The sequence below is a fragment of the Hyaloscypha bicolor genome (genome assembly GCF_002865645.1).
Source record: "Hyaloscypha bicolor E unplaced genomic scaffold K444scaffold_23, whole genome shotgun sequence".
NCBI lineage: Eukaryota > Fungi > Ascomycota > Leotiomycetes > Helotiales > Hyaloscyphaceae > Hyaloscypha > Hyaloscypha bicolor.
In genome coordinates, this window is record NW_020194525.1 from 1 (window position 1) to 19,042 (window position 19,042).

General features: G+C 18.5%; 1 protein-coding gene across 1 annotated transcript; it reads right to left on the reverse strand.

Annotated features, from left to right (window-relative positions):
- Positions 1 to 14,843: 14,843 nt before the first annotated feature.
- Positions 14,844 to 15,270, reverse strand: K444DRAFT_302289 (uncharacterized protein). The gene has a single exon (XM_024871728.1). The coding sequence runs from the start codon at positions 15,186 to 15,188 to the stop codon at positions 14,922 to 14,924; it is 267 nt and encodes an 88-aa protein (XP_024741385.1). The 5' UTR covers positions 15,189 to 15,270; the 3' UTR covers positions 14,844 to 14,921.
- Positions 15,271 to 19,042: the final 3,772 nt, after the last annotated feature.

Consider the following 19,042-nt stretch of genomic DNA (forward strand, 5'->3'; position numbering starts at 1 on the left):
TCTAGTAAGAAATTATATTCTTAAAAATATAAACTTTAAGCCTATAAACATTTCTATTTATAAATATAATAAGATATATAAGAAGATAGTAATATTTTATTAGTATAAAAAGAAGAAATACTATTTTAATATTATTAATAACCTAGATATATCTAGACTTAAATAAAAATACTTAGATATAATAATTTATAATATAGTTTCTAAGCCAGAAAATAATTATTTTTTACTAGTTTTTTCTATTATATTTCCTAAAGCTATTATAGATATAAATAAGAAAAGAATCTAGCCTATAACTAATTATATAAAGCTTACTAAAAGTAGTAAACCTAAAAGAAATAATATTAACTAACTAGTAAGAAGTTTAGAAAAACTATCTATTATTACTATAATTTAAGAGAACTTATAGAAATAACTTAATATAGCTATTATTATAATTCGAGAAAATATTTATAGCCTATTTATATAGCCTAGCTAATTATAGCAAATATAATAATATTAATAACCTAATAAATATAATTCGGGTTTTCGGGAAAAATATACTAGAAGTTATAATAGAGGTTATAAAAAATAATATAGTAATTATAATAATTAAGCTAAAATAAATAAAGAATCTAGATAATTATATTCTAGAAAAAGTTAGTTTCAAATATAATTAGAAAATACTATTTAAGTTAATATAGCCTATAATATAAACCTAAAACTAAAAAAACAAATTTGCTATAGATATTATAATAAGAATAAGAATAATAATATTAATCCAAAATATATTTATATTTTTTAGTTTTATTACTTATTAATAGAAGAACTTATAAATTATAAATATACTTACTAATTTAATAGAAAATAGTATAAAGAGCTATTTAAGCCTAAATAAGAAAGTATTTCCTTTTTTCTTATTAGTAAATACTAGTAATTTAACTAAATTATTTCCTAAGTCTAAGAAAGAAAATTTAACTATAACTTAAATACTTGACCTAAAAATATCTAGAGATTAATAGGAGATATTTAGTTTACTAGATAAGAAAAAAAAAGGGAAACTAGCTAACCGGGATTTATATATAAAAATAAGTAAGTTATATCTAGGGAATCTAAATAGCTACTTTATTTTAGAGGAAATTATATTAGAATTACTAATACTTCGGGTTCTAAAATTAATAAATAGTACTAAGATTTAGCTATAAATAGTATTTCTATTAATATTATAACGGGTTTCTTATTAAGGAGAAAAGAAAAAGAAATAGAAATAGCTAAAGAGGTTTTCTAAAAATAAGCTAGAATAAAAGAAAAGCTATTTTATATAAGAGGCTAGAAAAATATTATTTTAAGAAATAATAAATAAGGAAATAGCCTAGCTAAGAATATAGATATTAATACTTCCGGAAATAAATAAAATAAATTAGAAATCTAGTATATTCTTAATTATAATAAATATAAGACTCCTGAAATTAATAATATTCTAATAAGATTACTAAGAAAAGTAACTATTTTATTTCTAAAAACTTAGAAAGAAATAAAAATACTTATTAATATTTTAAAAATACTAGATCTAGCTACTATATTTTAAAACTAATAAATTAAGAATAATATTTCTTATCTTACTATCTTATAAATAAGAAATACTATTATATTAAATATAGTTAAATATACTAGAAGATTTATAAAACTAGTAACTATAGCTTATATAATAAATAAAATATTTAAGAAATTAGAAATACTAGTTTAGGTATCTAATACTAATAGAATTATTTAATTTAAAAGTAATAGTATTAATATTCGGATATTACTAGCTTATAAATATATTATATAATTTCTATATTTCTAATTCGTATTTTAAGAACCTTAAGAAAGTATTAAATATAAAGAAATAATTAATACTAGAACTAAAATTAATATTTTTCCTAAAAAAATCTCTAGAAATATTAGTAAAATAGTATATAATACTATAGATTATTAAATATCTATTATTATTAGAGCAGAATTTGGATTTATAGAAATAATAAAGCTTAGAGCTAAGATTATAAATAAAGTAAAATATGAAAATATATTCTTTTTAGTTAAAGAAGCTTTAAAGATCTTATTTAATTAATTATTCTTAGTAAAAATAAAAATAAAAATTATATATAAAAGTAATAGTTTATAAGATAAAAAGTTTATTAATTCTAAAAATAACTAAAATACCTATATTATTATAATTATTTAATTTTTAAAGAATATTAGGCAATAGAAAAAAATAATAGTTTAAGAGTATTAAATTCCCAGAATTAAGAAATTAAGTAATATAAAGCAGGAAACTAAAAGCAAAAAGGAAAAATAGAGTCTAGTATTATAATTAGTAGTAATATTAAAGAAAATAAAAAGATATTAGGATTTCCTATAGATTTTTTTATTTTAGGTTTAGAAATTTAGGAAATTAATAATATTTTTAGAGAAACTAAAATAGAAAAGGCTCTAATTAGAATATTATTAAAAGTAGTTTTGGATTTAATAGAAAAGGAAGCAAAAAGAATATTAAATAAAGATATTTCTAAAAAAGAAATAGAATAGTATTTCTTAATAAGAAAGAAATATGAAACCTAAAACTAGAAAGAATTCTGAAATATATAAAAGCTTAAGAAAGGCATATTAAAATACTAGATAAAAAGGCATTCTTTATATTTAACTAGAAAAGAGCTAAATAAAAAAGTTATAAATTCCGGAAATTAGATAAAAAGAATACTAGAGAAAATAATTATAGCTCTTAAAAAAAAAGATAATAATTATAGTTTATTTCTAGTTATAGAAGTATATAAAATAAAGAATAAGAAAATTTAACTAGTAAATACTAATAATAGAATTAAAAAAGGCTCTAGTAAATATCTAAACTAGTTTAAGAAATCTAAAATTAGAGATTATTTATAGAAATATACTAGAAAATATAAGAACTATTTTTTACTAAAAATATTAGCTATTTTAAGAGATTTATAACTTATTTTAGAATGCCTTAAATAATTAGATATTAGTAATTAGCTTTATAAAAAAAACTAGCTATATTTTAGAAATTAATAATTAATTAAGAAAATATAATTATATTTAATTAAAAAGAAATAAAAAAAGTCTATAAGAATATTAGCTTACTTATTCTAATTAAAACTATTAAGTATAAAGCCTAATAAAAAAAGAATTTCTTATATTTTAAAGCTCTAGTACTAGTAATAGTAAAAATACTATTAGAATATCTAGATTATAAAATTCTTAAAAAATATAATAAATCTTACTAAAATCTATAATTCTTGATTATAAAAAAGGTTACTAGAACTTATAAACTAATTAATACTACTATAAAAATAAATTTAGTAATTCTATAAAATACTAATCTATTTCTATTTATTAATAAGATCTTAAAGAAATTTACTAGATATATTTATATTTCTCTAATTAATTTCTTTTCCGAATATAATTAATTTATACTAGATACTTATAGTAAAGATTTAACTATATTATTTTAGGAAGCTACTAATTTCATTATATAATTTATATAAGTTATTATAACTATTCTAGAAAATCTATTTCCCAAAATTACTATATTATTTATTTATAATATTAGAATCAAGAAACCTTATATAAACTATAATAAATAGCTTATTTTATCTGAAATTTATTGTTTTATATTTAAATACCTTTAAAATCTAGATATAATCTTAAATAAAATTAAATAAACTAGAGCTAGTATTAGAGAAAAATAGTAGTTCTATTATAATAATATAATTATTATTAGCTTTATTTATAAAGTATTTAGAAGAAGCTTTTTAAGTTCAGGAATTACTAAGATCTCAAAATAGAAATATTATAATAATATAACTAAAAGTAAGGTATTTATTAGAATTATTATTTACTATTATATTTGGATTAAAGGCTTTATAATTATTACTAAACCCATTTATTGCTTAATAAGAAAAGATATAATATAGAACTAGAATAATAAATAAAAGCAAGCTATATAAATCCTTTAAGAAAAGCTTATTATTACTTTAATACTTTATAAGTTATACTATAATTTATTAGAAAGTTAGGAAATAATTATATTAGTAATAAATACTAGCCTAAATAAATAGGGCAGAACTCTTAGTTAATATAATAATAAAAGAAAAAAAAGAATTATATAATATAAGTCTAGAATCCGGAATAATACTAAATAGAAATATAATACTACTAAGAGAAAATACTAAGAGCTAGTAAAGTATTTATAAAAAGTATAATTCTGGCTATATAAAATTTATTTTATTCTTAAACTAAATACTAATATACTTATTATATAGCTAAATAAAGCGGCTATGAATTTTCCTAGAGCTCTAGTTATTTACTAGTTAATATGAATTTAATTATTTGACTTTAAAATTAAATATATTAAAAGAATTAAATAGATTACTACTAATAGATTATTGAGATACTTATAATAAGAAAATAATACTAAAAATAATAAGGATATTAATAAATAGTTAGTAATAAAGCTTAATATTATTAGAATAATACTTATTAGATAGAAAGTTTAATTAAAGAAAATAATTCCGGTTTAGTTATATAATATTATTTTAAGAAATCTAATTTTTAAGTTCTTTATTAAATATTTGAATAATAATATCTAGTTACTAGAAATTAATAATTAAAGCCTTATTATATCTAGAAGCAAATTAGTAATATTAAAAAAATAATAAAATTCGGAAGTTATATAATAAAAACTATAGCCTTTTATATATAACTTCTAGTAAAATAATAAATAATAATACTAGAATATTATATAATACCTTATAATATTCTCTAAACTAGAAGAAATATCTAGAACCAAGTTTCGAAAATTAAATAAAGAAGCTTTAAATTATAATATAAGAGATTAATTATTATAAAGAGTTATATCTAAAGTATACCCGCCTCGGCTTATTTTTAATAATTAAGAATAAAAGGAAATTATTATTAAAAAGCTATATAATAAGATTAGATATATTAGAAAAAAAAGTACTTTTTACTTAGTAGCTAGCTACTATTACTAGAAAAGTTATTATAACTATATATAGAAGTATATTAATACCTATAAAGTTTATTAGTATAAGAGTAAAAGAAAATAAGAAAAAGCTTTATATCTAATAAAAACTATATTTCTTTTCTATTATCTTGGAATTAATATAATTAAATTACTAGATTATAAAAAATATAACTCGCTAGTTATTACTAGAGATAACTTCTCAGAATAAGTTAAAGCTAGACCTTTAAAGAACCTAATTAGTAAGAAGATTACTAAGTTTATTTAGAAAGAAATTATTTATAAGTATAATTTATTTAGATAGCTTAAGGTAAATAGTAAATTAGAATTTTTTAAAAAATAGTAATTCAAGAACTTAATAAGCTAGAAATTAATAAAATTATTATTTTGGCTTATAATTCTAAAAGAAATAAGATAATTAAAAGAAAATATTAACTAATTATTTAAATACTTATTATATTTATAATAAGTAAAAAGAAGCCTTAGGTAAATTTATTATTATATATTTTATTTACTAACGGAGTTATTATATATAAACTAACTAGATTTACTTCTTTTTATATAGTCTATAATAGAGAAGCTATATTACTTATAAAAATACGCTTTCTAATCTAGAAAATACTTGAATAAAATAAAGTCTATAATAGAGAAACGCTTCTAGAAATATATATAAAGCAAATATAAATAAAAGATAAAAATATTAAAGAAGCCAGAATAAAGAAAAATAAATAATATTAAAAGAAAAAGAAATAATTTAATACTACTTATTAGATTTATTTAAAACCTATTTCCGAAAAAAATCTAGTTCTTATATATAATATTAAATTAATAAATTAAAATAAGTTAAAAAATATAAAGCTATTATACTACTAGTTTAGCCTATATAAAGTAAGATATATAAATTAACTAAAAGAATACTATATACTAGAAGAACTTAATAATATTATACTCTAAAGAATATATACTAGGAATTAACTTAAATAGTTTATTAAAAGAAATAAATTCTGGTACTTTCTTAAAAACAAAGTTAATAACGAGTATATATCTATAAATAAATATTTTAAAACAGATATAGAACTAGAAAAGAAAGTAGTTATAAAGTATTATAAGTAAAATAATATTTAAGAAATTAAGAAAGCTACTAGTATTATTATATATATTCTAGAATTACCGGAATTAGAAAAAGTAAAGTATATTTCTTTTATAAAGAACTAGAAAGAAGTATCTAATAATAGAAGCTTTTCCTAATCTAGAATAAAGCTAATTACTTTTAATTTTTTATATATCTTTTATTTTTTTTTCTTTTAAATATTATTTATAACTATTAAAGAATATTATTATTAGATTACTATTCTGGAAATTAGATAAGCTTTACTATTATCTAATTATTATTACTAGATAGTATTTTTAATATAAGATTCTATTACTAGATCTTAGAAATTAAATATAAAGTATTTCTTTTAGTATAAAAACAAATAAAGAATTAAGAAATTATCTTATAAACTCTTAATTCCGAATTATAATAATAAATAATAATTATATTTAGAGAAAAGAAAAGAAAAGAAAAGAAAAAAGAAAAGAGCCTTTTATATATATCTTATTAAACTAGAAATCTTTTAAAAGCTTTATTTGCCTTTTTAACTAGTTATTCTTATAGCTTATACTAGTCTAAAGCTTAATTATAATATCTTTAGATCTTAATTTTAACTTGAATTATTATTATAAGTTTTCTTATAATATCTAAATAAACTTCCTAATTAGAAGCCATATATAAACGAAATAGCTAAACTAGAAGCCCTATAAGAAAAAAGGGAAACCTTATTAAACCTAATAGTTATTTCTAAAAATATTTAATAATATATAATTCTGGAAATCTCTTAATTATTAGATAAACTAGATCTATTTATTTAAAGCCTATTTTATATTAGAAAACCTATTTTTTCTTTAATATAATTATAGTTATATTTAAGGCATATATTATAACTACTTTAAAAATATATATTAAGACTTAGTTAGTATATTATATATTTCTACTTCTATATAAAAAGAGCTTCTCTTATATAAAACCCTTTCTCTAATTATAATACTATTTTATTACCGGAAACTAGTTACTTCTTTAAAAAACTAGTATAATTTACTAATTCTTATTATTAATTTATTTCTTACTATTAAATATTATCTAAATAATTCCTATATCTTTAATACTAATTCGGAATATCTAATTTTTTTATATTCTATATTAATTTTAATATTAACTATTTCAAACTTAATAATAGTACTATAAATCCTATTTATATTATCTTATAATTCTTTTTTTATATATCCTAATACCTTTAGTATTATTTTTATAAATATAGATATTACTTTAAAGTTCTAACTAACTAAATAGTTTTATATTATATAAAGTCGACTTTAATAAATACTAAAAAGATATAAATTAGTTTCGAAAGAAGTAATATTTTATTCTAAGTTATTTCTTAATTCTATTATTCTAATTTCTTTTTTATTAATACTTATTTTATATTTGCCTAATATCTTTAGTATATTTATATATCTTATCTTTTATATACTTCCTATATTATTCCTCTTCTTTTATATTATTTTTTGAATTAATAGAAATATTTCTAAATAAATAAAAAATTAAAATATATTTCTATTATATTACTTTCTTATTTCTCTATTATTACTATTTAGTTTAATCTATTTTAATTATTTCCTTAATTATATTTCTTTAAATATATATATTTATATTTTTTTCTATAATAGAAACCTAATTTCATATTTTATCTTTTATAATTATTTCTAATTTATAATTATATTATTTTAAATATATCTAATTATTATACTTACTTTTCTTATTATATATATTACTATTTTAGCTTTATTTTTTTACTAGAAAAAAAGAAAACTCGAATATATATAATACTTTTATATAATTTAAGATTATTTTAATTTATTCTTTATTTTAAAATATACTTAAAAGAAATTCTTATAATCTCGAGAATCTTTAATTCTATAATTTATAACTATTATATTAATAATACTTTTATACCCTATTAAAAATAATAAAATAACTAAAGTATAATAGCTAGTTCTTATAAGCCATAATATTATTACAAGCCTATAGATTAATAATATTAAAGTTTAAAGTATTAAAGAAGCTTAGGTAATTATAGAAAGCCTACTAATACTAGAAAAAATAGCTATAAATATTAAATTTAATATAAATATTCTAGATAAGCTAAGTAATATATATAATAAACTCTTAAAATAAAAGACCTTTATTAGAAACAGAACTAGACTAGAATTAACTAAAAAGAAGCTAAAGAATTACTAAGCTAATAATAGAAAATTAGAGAATATTATTAAAGGTATTTTTAAAGGCAAATAATAGAAGCTTAATAAGATTAAGACTATAGTAAATAGTCTAGAAACCAAGAGTTAGAATAGAATTATATTATATAATAAAGCCTTTAGCTAATATATTAATAATATCTATAATAATCTTAGTAAAAATATTTATAAGAAGTTATATTCTCTCTTTAAAATAAAAGCTTTAGTATATAAAGCTATTTAGTTAATTAATAAAGCTATTTTAAAGTATATTAAGAATAAGAAATATTAGAATACTAATATATTTACTAAATTAAATATTACTAAGATACTTAAGTATACTAAAGCTATTTCGAAATCTAAAGAATTAGAATTTAAGCTACTATTAGCTAATAATTTCAAGGCTAGATAATATATCTTTAATATTTCCGGAATTCTAATTAAGAGAATTTATAATAATAAGTCTTTTTCTATTTTCTAAGATAAGTCTAAAAAATAGGCCCCTATTATAATTTTAGCTTTAACTTAATTAGATCTAACTAAAAAAAATAGAGCTAATTTAATAAAGCCTAGCAAGAAAACTACTAGTAAAGCTAGTAAAACTAGTATAACTAGATAAGAAGAATCTAGTAAGAATAGAGAATAAGCTAAGCCTAAGACTTCTAATAAATAATAGAGATCTAAATACTAAACTAAATATAAGATTAATAAAATAAAAAAAAATAAAAAGAAACTTTTTATTTTAAAGAAAAAGATACTATCTAGAAAAACTTCTATAACTATATTTAGAACCAAGAAGCAGAAAACTAAGAATATTAAGTTTAGAGAACTTAATAAAGGCATTTAGTATACCTATAAGATACTAGCTAAATAAAGTTAATACTTGCTTAATAAGATAAGTATATTTTTAAAGAAATATATAATAATATTATAGGACCTATTTATAAGCGAGAATATTATAAGATTAATAATAGATTCCTTAAAGTTCTCTATATAAAATATATTTAATAATTTACTAATACTTTCTTTATTAATATATAAGATATTAAGGATACTTTAAAGCTAGTTACTAAGATTTATAAAGTTATTAAAAGCAAGAAATATATTTCTATTATTTAGATAAATAAGAAAATACAGGATTTCTTTTTTAAGACTCAGGAAATTAAGTAATATAAATATAAGTACTATATTTTTAATTAATTTTGCCCTAATCTATAGCTCTAATTTAATATTATAATTCCTGTTCCTAAGTCTAGTATTACTAATCTAGATATAAATAGTTATATTTATAAGAAAAATTACCTAAAATAGATTAAGAAGCTTAATATTTAAGAACTCTTAATAAAAGAAATAGAAATACTATAATTCTATTTCTAAAAAAAAAAAAATATTAATATATAGAAATCTTAGTAATAGCTACTTTATCTTAGTCTCTTAACTCTTAATAATAGACCTATTAATATAGCTCGGATTTTATAAGGTATTAAATAAGTATTTTATTTATCTAATTATTTACTTTTAGCTAGCCTAATACTTTATTTCTAAAAATATTAATTATAATTAGTATAAAAGTAATACTAAAGATCTAGCTATTACTAAAGCTTTAAATAGCGAATTCTATTTTAGTAAAGAATATCGGAATATTAGCTATATTTTTCTTATAAATTATAAAAAGGCCGGAACTTTTAGTAAGAAGTTCTTTAAAGATATTAATTACTTTTTTATTTCTAATAAATTTGAGCCGGAAGTAACTAAGAAATTAGGCAAGTATTTACTAAAGATAATAGAAAGAAAAACTTCAAGTATAATTTATTTAACTAGATAAATAAATGCCTTTAGCTAGGTAATTTATAAGTCTAGAATTATAGGAAAGTATTAATTCTCGGATAATATATAAGTTAAAGAATAGCTTAATAATAATTTGCTACTTAATAGGCCTTTTATTATAATTCTAATAAGTCTAGTTATTATTAAGAATAGAATATATAAAAATAAAATCTCTTATAAGATTATTAAAGCCTCTTATTTAGAACTTTCTCTTTTTATTAAAGATTAATTTAAGAATATTATAAATAATATAAAATTTAAAGAAGCTATTTATTTAGAATATATTAGTATAATTTATAATATAATTCACTATAATAAGCTTTCTTAATATCTTATAATAAAGGCGGAAATTAAGTAATAATTAAAGATAAATACTAACTAATATAAAGAATTATATCGGATTTAGTATAAGAATATAGTTAAGCGAGTTTGAATTACTTTTAAATAAGTTCGGGAATATAAAATAAGACTATTTAAGAGTAATAAGTCTTATTTTAGGTATATAAAAAAGGAATTAGATTAGCTAATAAAAGAAAATTCTAATTATTTTATTATTTTAGACTCTAAATAGGATCTTTCTATTATTTTTAGTATTTAGAGAATAAGTATAAATAAATAGAGAGTTAGATATAGTATAACAGGCCATATTTATTAAAAATTATATTATTTTAGTAGTTTTAAGATTTAGATTATTAGTAAAAGCTATGGCCTTTTATATATAACTTATAGAAATTATATAAAAAAGCTAGTTTTTTTATAGTTCTAGAAAATAATTCTTTATAAGTATTGAATTAATTAAGCTTTTATATACTATATACTATTTATACTTTATTATTTATACTTTTAATTTATTATTTTACTATTAAGTTATATTTTATATTCTAGTATATTTTATATAGGTTTTTATCTTATTATAGTTTTCTTCCTATAATATATATAGGACTTATAAAATTATAAAATAGGATTTAGGAATAATAATTAGATTATTAGCTTATAAATATCTATTATTCTAGAATTTAATTAAAAAGTAATCTTTATTTAAGGTTCTTTAATTTTCGGATTTTTTAAAAAATTTCTAATATATTATAAATATATATTTATAAAAATATAAATACTTATTTTCCCCAAAAAATCTAAAGCTTTTTATTTTTATTATTTTAGAATTTATTACTTATATTTTTAAAGTTCTATTATTTTAATAATACTTATATTTCTAATAATTTTAGATTAGTTTATTTAAAATTCTTTATAAAATTAAAAGAAATAAACTTTAAATATTATTATAAATATAGTATTTAAGGCTTAAAAAGTAAAATAAAAGATTTCTTATAAAAATAATTTAAAGCTAAGAAAGAAAAAACTAGAATATATATATATTATAATATATTAGTTTTAAAAGAATTTAGTTTTCTAAATATTTCTAATATATTTCAAATATATTTCTCTAATAAGGTAATTATATTATATATATTTAGAAAATATTTAATATTTAATTAGATATCTCAAATATTAGATATTTGGAAATTATAATATAAAATATATAAAATCTCGAAATTCTATTATAAAAGAATTAGAAATTACCTTATTTATTATTTAATAAGTTTTTATATTATTATAAAATACTTTAGGTTTTTATAATTTATTTAAATCTCAAACTAGTAAATATCTTTTAGTTCTATTTTCTGTTTTTTTTAAATAATAAATAATTATAAATATTTCCTTATTATAGATTTTATAATTATATTTTATATAATTTATTTTTTTTCGAAAAAAATATATAGAATTATAAAATATTTTCTTTATTAATTTATATAAAAATATTATTTATATTTTATTTAAAAGAATTTATTTCAAGAATTATTTTCTAATTATAATTAAATTATATTAATATTATTAGAATAGCTATATTACGAATTTCCTAGTTATATAACTAGTTATATAAATTTATATTATAAATATAACTCGACTAGTAAACTAGTTCTTATTAAGCTTAGTAGATTTAGGAATTATATATTAATATTATAATATTATAATTCTTATTTCTAAATAATAACTATTTTACTAACTTATATAAATAATATTCTATAATTATATAATAGTATTATATATTTCTAATAAACTAATACTAATTAGTTTATATATATAAATTAGAAAGAATTAAGTTATACTTATCCAAAATTTAGTTATTCAGAAATAAAACTATTATTTATAATTCAGTTATATAAATAGGAAAGATATTTAATTTTACTAAAGTCTAATTATATTATACTAAAAGAAAAAAGATTTATTAGTTCTATTATTTATAATTTAATTATATAAGTAAGAAAAATACTTAATTTTACTAAGTATTAAAATAGTTAGCTATTTAACTATTCTATTTTATTTTTTATTTAACTCTTATAAAACTCTTTTAAAAACTATTTTCTTTTAAATCCCTGGGGCTTTTAAGCTTTAGAACTATTAAATCCTCTCGAAATCTTAATATTTTACTTCTTAAATTTCACTTCCTAAATTTCTTGTTATAAACGAAATTTTTATCTCGAATATAATACCTTCTATAAACTATATATCTTATAAACTACTTTTTTCTTTATAAATCTCAACTATTTTCCTTTTTATAAATCTATTCTTCTTATAAAATATTATATCTTAAACTAGATATAAGCTTATAAAATATAAAATAATAGAATATACTATAGTAAATAATTCTTTTATTAGATTTATCTAAATTAATTACTCTATAAATAATAATAATTACAAGAAATTAGTAAAAAAATAAAGATATGAAATTAATCTAAACTTTACTAAAATAAATAAAATAACTAAATTTCTAAATACTAAAATATTTTAATATATTCTTTATAAAATAATTAATAATAACTTCTAGAAATTATTTAGATATAACTTCAAGGACTTTATTTATTAAAGAAACTTTAATAAACTTGAATTTAAGGAAATATAATATTTATATAAAATTCTTTAATATAGGAATATATTTATATAATAGAATAATAGTACTAATATTATTATAAATACTTTATATATTATTATAAAAGAAAATAAATAGTATATATAATTAAATAAAGATATATTAATAGCCAGACCAGATTTTATAAAAGAACTAATTCTATTAGACTTTATTACTTTTATAAAAAACAAATACCTAGAACCCATTATTTTTAATATTTCTATATTATTATTACTTTCTCTATTATTATTTTTACTATTATATCTTATATTTCTATTAGATTTATATACTAGTATAAGAGTTCTAGAAATAAATAGTATATTTCTATTATTATTATTATTATTATAACTATATCTAAATAATCCCTAATTTCTTTTAATTATAAGACTTATTAAGGAAGTTACTAAGATTTATATTAAAAAATAAAAGTATAATAGATTTAATAATAATTTTAATTATAAACTTACTATTTTCCTTAATATTTACTAATATATAAAGCTTTTATAAAAAGTACTAATATAAGCTTTTCTTATTATACTAAAGGAACTAGTTTAAAACTACTTTTATAATAATTAGCTCCTTTAATATATATATAAAAAGGCTTATATTAATATCTATAGCTTTTTTTAAAGGCCCTGAATTCGAATATCGAAACTTAAATAAATAAAATACTACTATATTAGTTTCTATAATAGCTAAATTCCAGGAAAAGATAATATTTAAAACTATTTATTTACTAATTAATAAATTATATTAACTATAATACGGTTTTATACTTAATTTATAAAAACCGAATTCTTTTATAATAAGATTATTACCTTTTACTAAGATTTCCGGATATATAGATATATAATCTCAGACTCTCTTATAAATCTCGACTAACTTATTAATAAGCTCTAGTTATCTATTACTATATATAAAAGCAAATAATAAACTAATTCCGAAATACTTTTTGCTAATTAATAATACTACTCTTAGAATCCTCTAAGCTATTATCTCTCCAGAAATCATTAATACGGACCTAGTTATAACTTCGGAACCCGTAATAACTACTCTAAGCCCCGTAATTATAATAATTATATTCCGAAGTTGTATTTTATATATAAGAAACCCGAATACTGCTTATAGAAGCATATACCGGAAGAATAAGAGGCTAAGAAGGCTCGATTTAGAAGTAGAAATATCTATTGGTTCAGATCCCGAAATACCTGCAACTTTAATAAATATTTTAATGCTTATATATAGTATATTACCGAAGCCGAAAGCAAAGAGGGCAATAAGGGCAGTAAGGACGAACTAGTAAATGACGCTTTTGAGGCTTTATTAGCGGAAACGGACAAAGAAGAGGAATACCACTCAGATTCCTACTTTACTTCAGTCGAGAGCTTTTTAGCCGCTCCTGCCGCTCCTGCTCCACTAATAACTATAGCTAATACCCTCGTAGATAACCTCACTTCCCTTTCCCTTATATACCAGATGACAGGCGAAAACCACGCCTTGGAGCCCATTGAACCCTCAATGGAAGACGCCCTTACCTTTAATACCCTCACTTCATCTCAATCGACTACCACCCTCGTTTCACCTCAATCGATCCCTTTTACCAGTGGCTGTCTAGCTTACACCCTCTCTTTACCTTCTTCGATTCCTGCTACCGGATTCGGCCAATTCCATACCCTGCAACCTACCGATGGATGCACTACATCCACCTATACCCTCGCTAAATTCGGACGATTCCAAGGTTTACAGCGAACAGGAGTGGGTTGAACGCGAATGGGCATACTAAATGGGAGGAATGGGTATACTAGGAATGGGAGGAATGGATACATTAGTGGAAAATGGGGCATACGGGGGGAAATGGGAATATTGGATGGGAATATTGAACGGGAGGGACACTGAGCGTTTGGGAGGTTTGGGACTAGGCCCAATTAGGAAATTAGTATGCGATGGGAGGGAAGCACTGTTTTTGGCGTTTTTAGAGAGGTTCCAGTGTCGGAATAGCTGCACTGCGAATTTCCTGGTCATGTGACTAGTCATGTGAGCTCGCATCGCAGGCGTGACTCGACCGGTAGACTAGTCCCCATTAGGCTTAGCAGATTTAGGGATCGCATATCAATACCACGATATTGCGATTCTTACTTCTGAATAATAACCACTTCACTAACTTACACAAATAGCATTCCATGATTATATAACGGTACTATGCATTCCTAGTAAACCGACAAGTATTAAAGCCAAAATAAATATCTTTTTAAGCTTCTAGAAAATAGCTTCTATTTTATTTATTTATAATAATACTCGGTTTTTATATAAGATTAAATAGTAATTAAATAATCTCTAAGAATTCTCGAATAAAATATTAGTAAAAATTAGTAAATTCTAAGAAATTTTATATATCTTTTACTAATTTCGGGACTTTTTAACTTAAAATAGCTTTAATTTTTATTAGATTTATATAAATACTTTTTCTGGCTCTTTATAATAAACTTTAAATATTTTATTAACTTAATTTCAAATTTATATTTATTAATATCTAGCTATAAATCTATTTCTTAAAATTATTAAAGAATCTTTTATATATATTTATAGTATTCTTTTTTTTAATTCTAATAAATAAAATAGAACTTATTTAGGAAGTTTTTAAGAATTTAATTAATATATTTCTAAAATATATTTAAAGTATTTATTAGATTAAAAGAAATTACTAATTATTTATAAAGTTTATATTTTATATAAAAGGCTTTTTTTTAAAAAAATATAAATCTTATAAAAAGCTATTATAATATTAAGTTTTATAAACTATTTTGCTTTTCTAATATTTTAAAGAATCTTATAAATTAGTAAAAGCAAATACTAGTTCTTTTTTATAAGCTTATTTAGGCTCTAGTAATTTATATAAAACCGTAATTCCTTATTAGATTTCTATATAAAAAGAATAGAAATAGTAATAAGAAAGTAATTTATTTAATAGTTTTATAAATATCTTTTATAATACTAGAAGCTTATTTCGAGATATATTATATAGCGGGTCTTATAATATAACGAGTTCTTTTTTATTAACTTCTTTTAATTTAATCTAATAATTAATTTCTTTGTCCTAAATAAATAATAACTTTTTTATTTTAATTAAATAAAATGCTTTTTAGAAATTCTTATATTATTTCAGAAGCTTTATATAAGAATTGGTTTTTTTTTCGAATTAGGGCTTTTTAAATATTTATTAGACTAACTAAGAATATTTTTATATTTTTATTTTTATTTTTCTTTATTAGATAAAAAAATAAAGCTATTAAAACCTATATATAATCTATTATTTATAGACTAAAAATTAAAATTTTATTTATTTTATATTAAAATTTTTAATAATAAAATAAATAGTTTTAATCTCGAATTATAGATTTATATATCTTATAAATAAAGCTATTATATATCTAAAATTATATTTAAATTAAAGATTTTAGGAACTATATAGAAAACAAGATAAGATTTATATTAAATACTATTATTTCTCTAATTATATCTTGTATTACTTTATTAAAAGCCTTTATTTATTTAGAAATAATTAATATATATTAAAAATTATATTAATTAGTAAAGCAAGAATTAATTATTTTATATAATATATATCTAGTATTAATAAAAATTTATATAAAATATTCTTTATTAACTATTACTAATATAAAAAAAGAAAGCCTAATTATATTTTTCCGAAATTACTTCTAAATTTATTAATCTAAATTTATTTCTATATATTTCTAATAATAATTTTTATTAAAAGCTAGTTTTTTCCTAAATTAAATAAACTCGAGTTTTTTTTATTTTTATTATTATTTTTATTCGAGGTATTAATATTCTTTTCCCGAACTACTTTTATTTTTTTTAAAGCTATTTTTAATATTTTTATATTTTTTGTTTTATTTTTAGCTATTTCTCTTTTTTTATTTTTTTTATTTACTAGTTTAAGAAAAAAGAACCCGAATAGAGCTTTATTTAATATAAAATAATTATTTTAATTATATTAAAAATAAAGTATTATAGTTATTATAATATATAATACTAGTAGGAATTAGACTAGAGCTAGTAAAGTATCTGGTATCTAAAAGAGATATCTAATATCTAAATAAGGTATCTATAGTTACCTAATTATTATATATAACCCCGAGCTTAAGCTAGTATATAGGCCCATATATAGCTTGTAATTATTTAGATCCGAGGCTTCTTTGAGATTCTCTTTTTTCTTTAGCTTTAAATTATTAAAATAGAAATAGTCTAACTATATTTTCTAGGCCCAAGATCTTATACTTATAATATAATTTAAAGCTTACCTATTTCTTAATTCTATAAAGGATTTAAATAATACTTACCTAATTAGTTTTTAATAAATATAAATATAATATATTATAGTTATTCTTATACTAGTTAACTAATATTAAAATAAAAGAAAGCCCTAGAATAACTAGATAAGAAAGCCCTAAACTAGCTAGGTAAATAAATAGGCTAGTAACTTTATTACTAGATAAAGATTTATAAGAAAGCAAGTCCCGAAATAATTAGACAAATTAGAAGAAGCTATAATATAAGATATTACTAGTATATTACTAAAAGATAAACTAGAGCCTCTTATTAAGTTTTCTAAAAAGTCCGAATATCTTATTAATACTTATAATAAGAGAAATACTTTCTTTTAGAAAACTAAGAAAAAAGAGGAACCTATTTTATTAAAGGCAAATTTCCAAGAATTACTTCGGAGCTCAGAGGCTTTATATAAGGAAATTATTAAGCTAATTCTAAAGATATATAATATTCTTACCTATAGCAAGAATTATTATAATTAGCTAAAAGAAACTAAGTAAGTCTTATAAAAGAATAAAGCTATTATTAAAAAGCTTATTATATAACCTATAGAAATAACCGGTTCTTTTATTTTAGAAAATAAATATTTAGTTAAATTTCCTAATTCTTTTATTTTTAAAAACATAATTAAGAATAGTATTATCTTTAATAATTAGTTAGTTCAGATTAAGAACAAGTTCTATAATAACTCTAATATTTACTAGATAAAAAACCTTAAGATTATCTATATTTTTGGCTATATAAATAGTTATATTTTTATATTAATTTTTTTTTTTACCTAAATTAGGATAATTAATATATATATAAAACTATTAGAGAACTATATACTTACCTAAAAGAATTATATAATAACTTAAATAAGAAATATAATACTCGATAAGCCTTTAAAAAGCTATTTATAAAAAAGAGCTAGATTTTTTAGGAATTTTATATTCTATTTCTAAAATATATAATAGACGAAAATATTAACTTATAGAACCTTAAGAATAACCTAAATAATAAGCTTACTTAGAAGCTCTAAAAAGCTATAGCTATATATTATAATAACCCGGCTATTTATATTATAAATAACTAGTAAATCCGAGCTTATTATAAAAAGAAAAACTAGGTATTTAAGAAAGCTAATAAAGATATAAATAAGTCAAGTTCAGAAGGCATTTCTTATATAAAGCCTGCTTCTAAGACTCTAGTAATAAATAAGCCTATTATTCTAAAGCCCGAATTCTTAGATCTCAAGTACTATAACTATAATAAATTTAGTTATATATCTAGGAACTATTTAAAGCCTAAGATAAAGTATATAAAGTAAGTTTTAGTAACTAAGCTAATAATACTTATTATAAATAAGCTATTTAAGAATATAGAATAGGGAAACGAGAATTCCTAAAGAAAGTCTTCTTTTTAGGGCCATATTATATAAATATAGTAGAAGTTAATTTGAGCTAGCTACTAGGAAATAAAGCATTTATATTTCCTTATATAATTAATAATAATAAATTAGATATTAAGACTTCTTCTTTTATTAATACTAGAATAAACGAATATACTTT

Coding starts and splice junctions, on each gene's coding strand:
- K444DRAFT_302289 (XM_024871728.1), bottom strand. CDS start 15,188: ATGCGAGCTCACATGACTAGTCACATGACCAGGAAATTCGCAGTGCAG.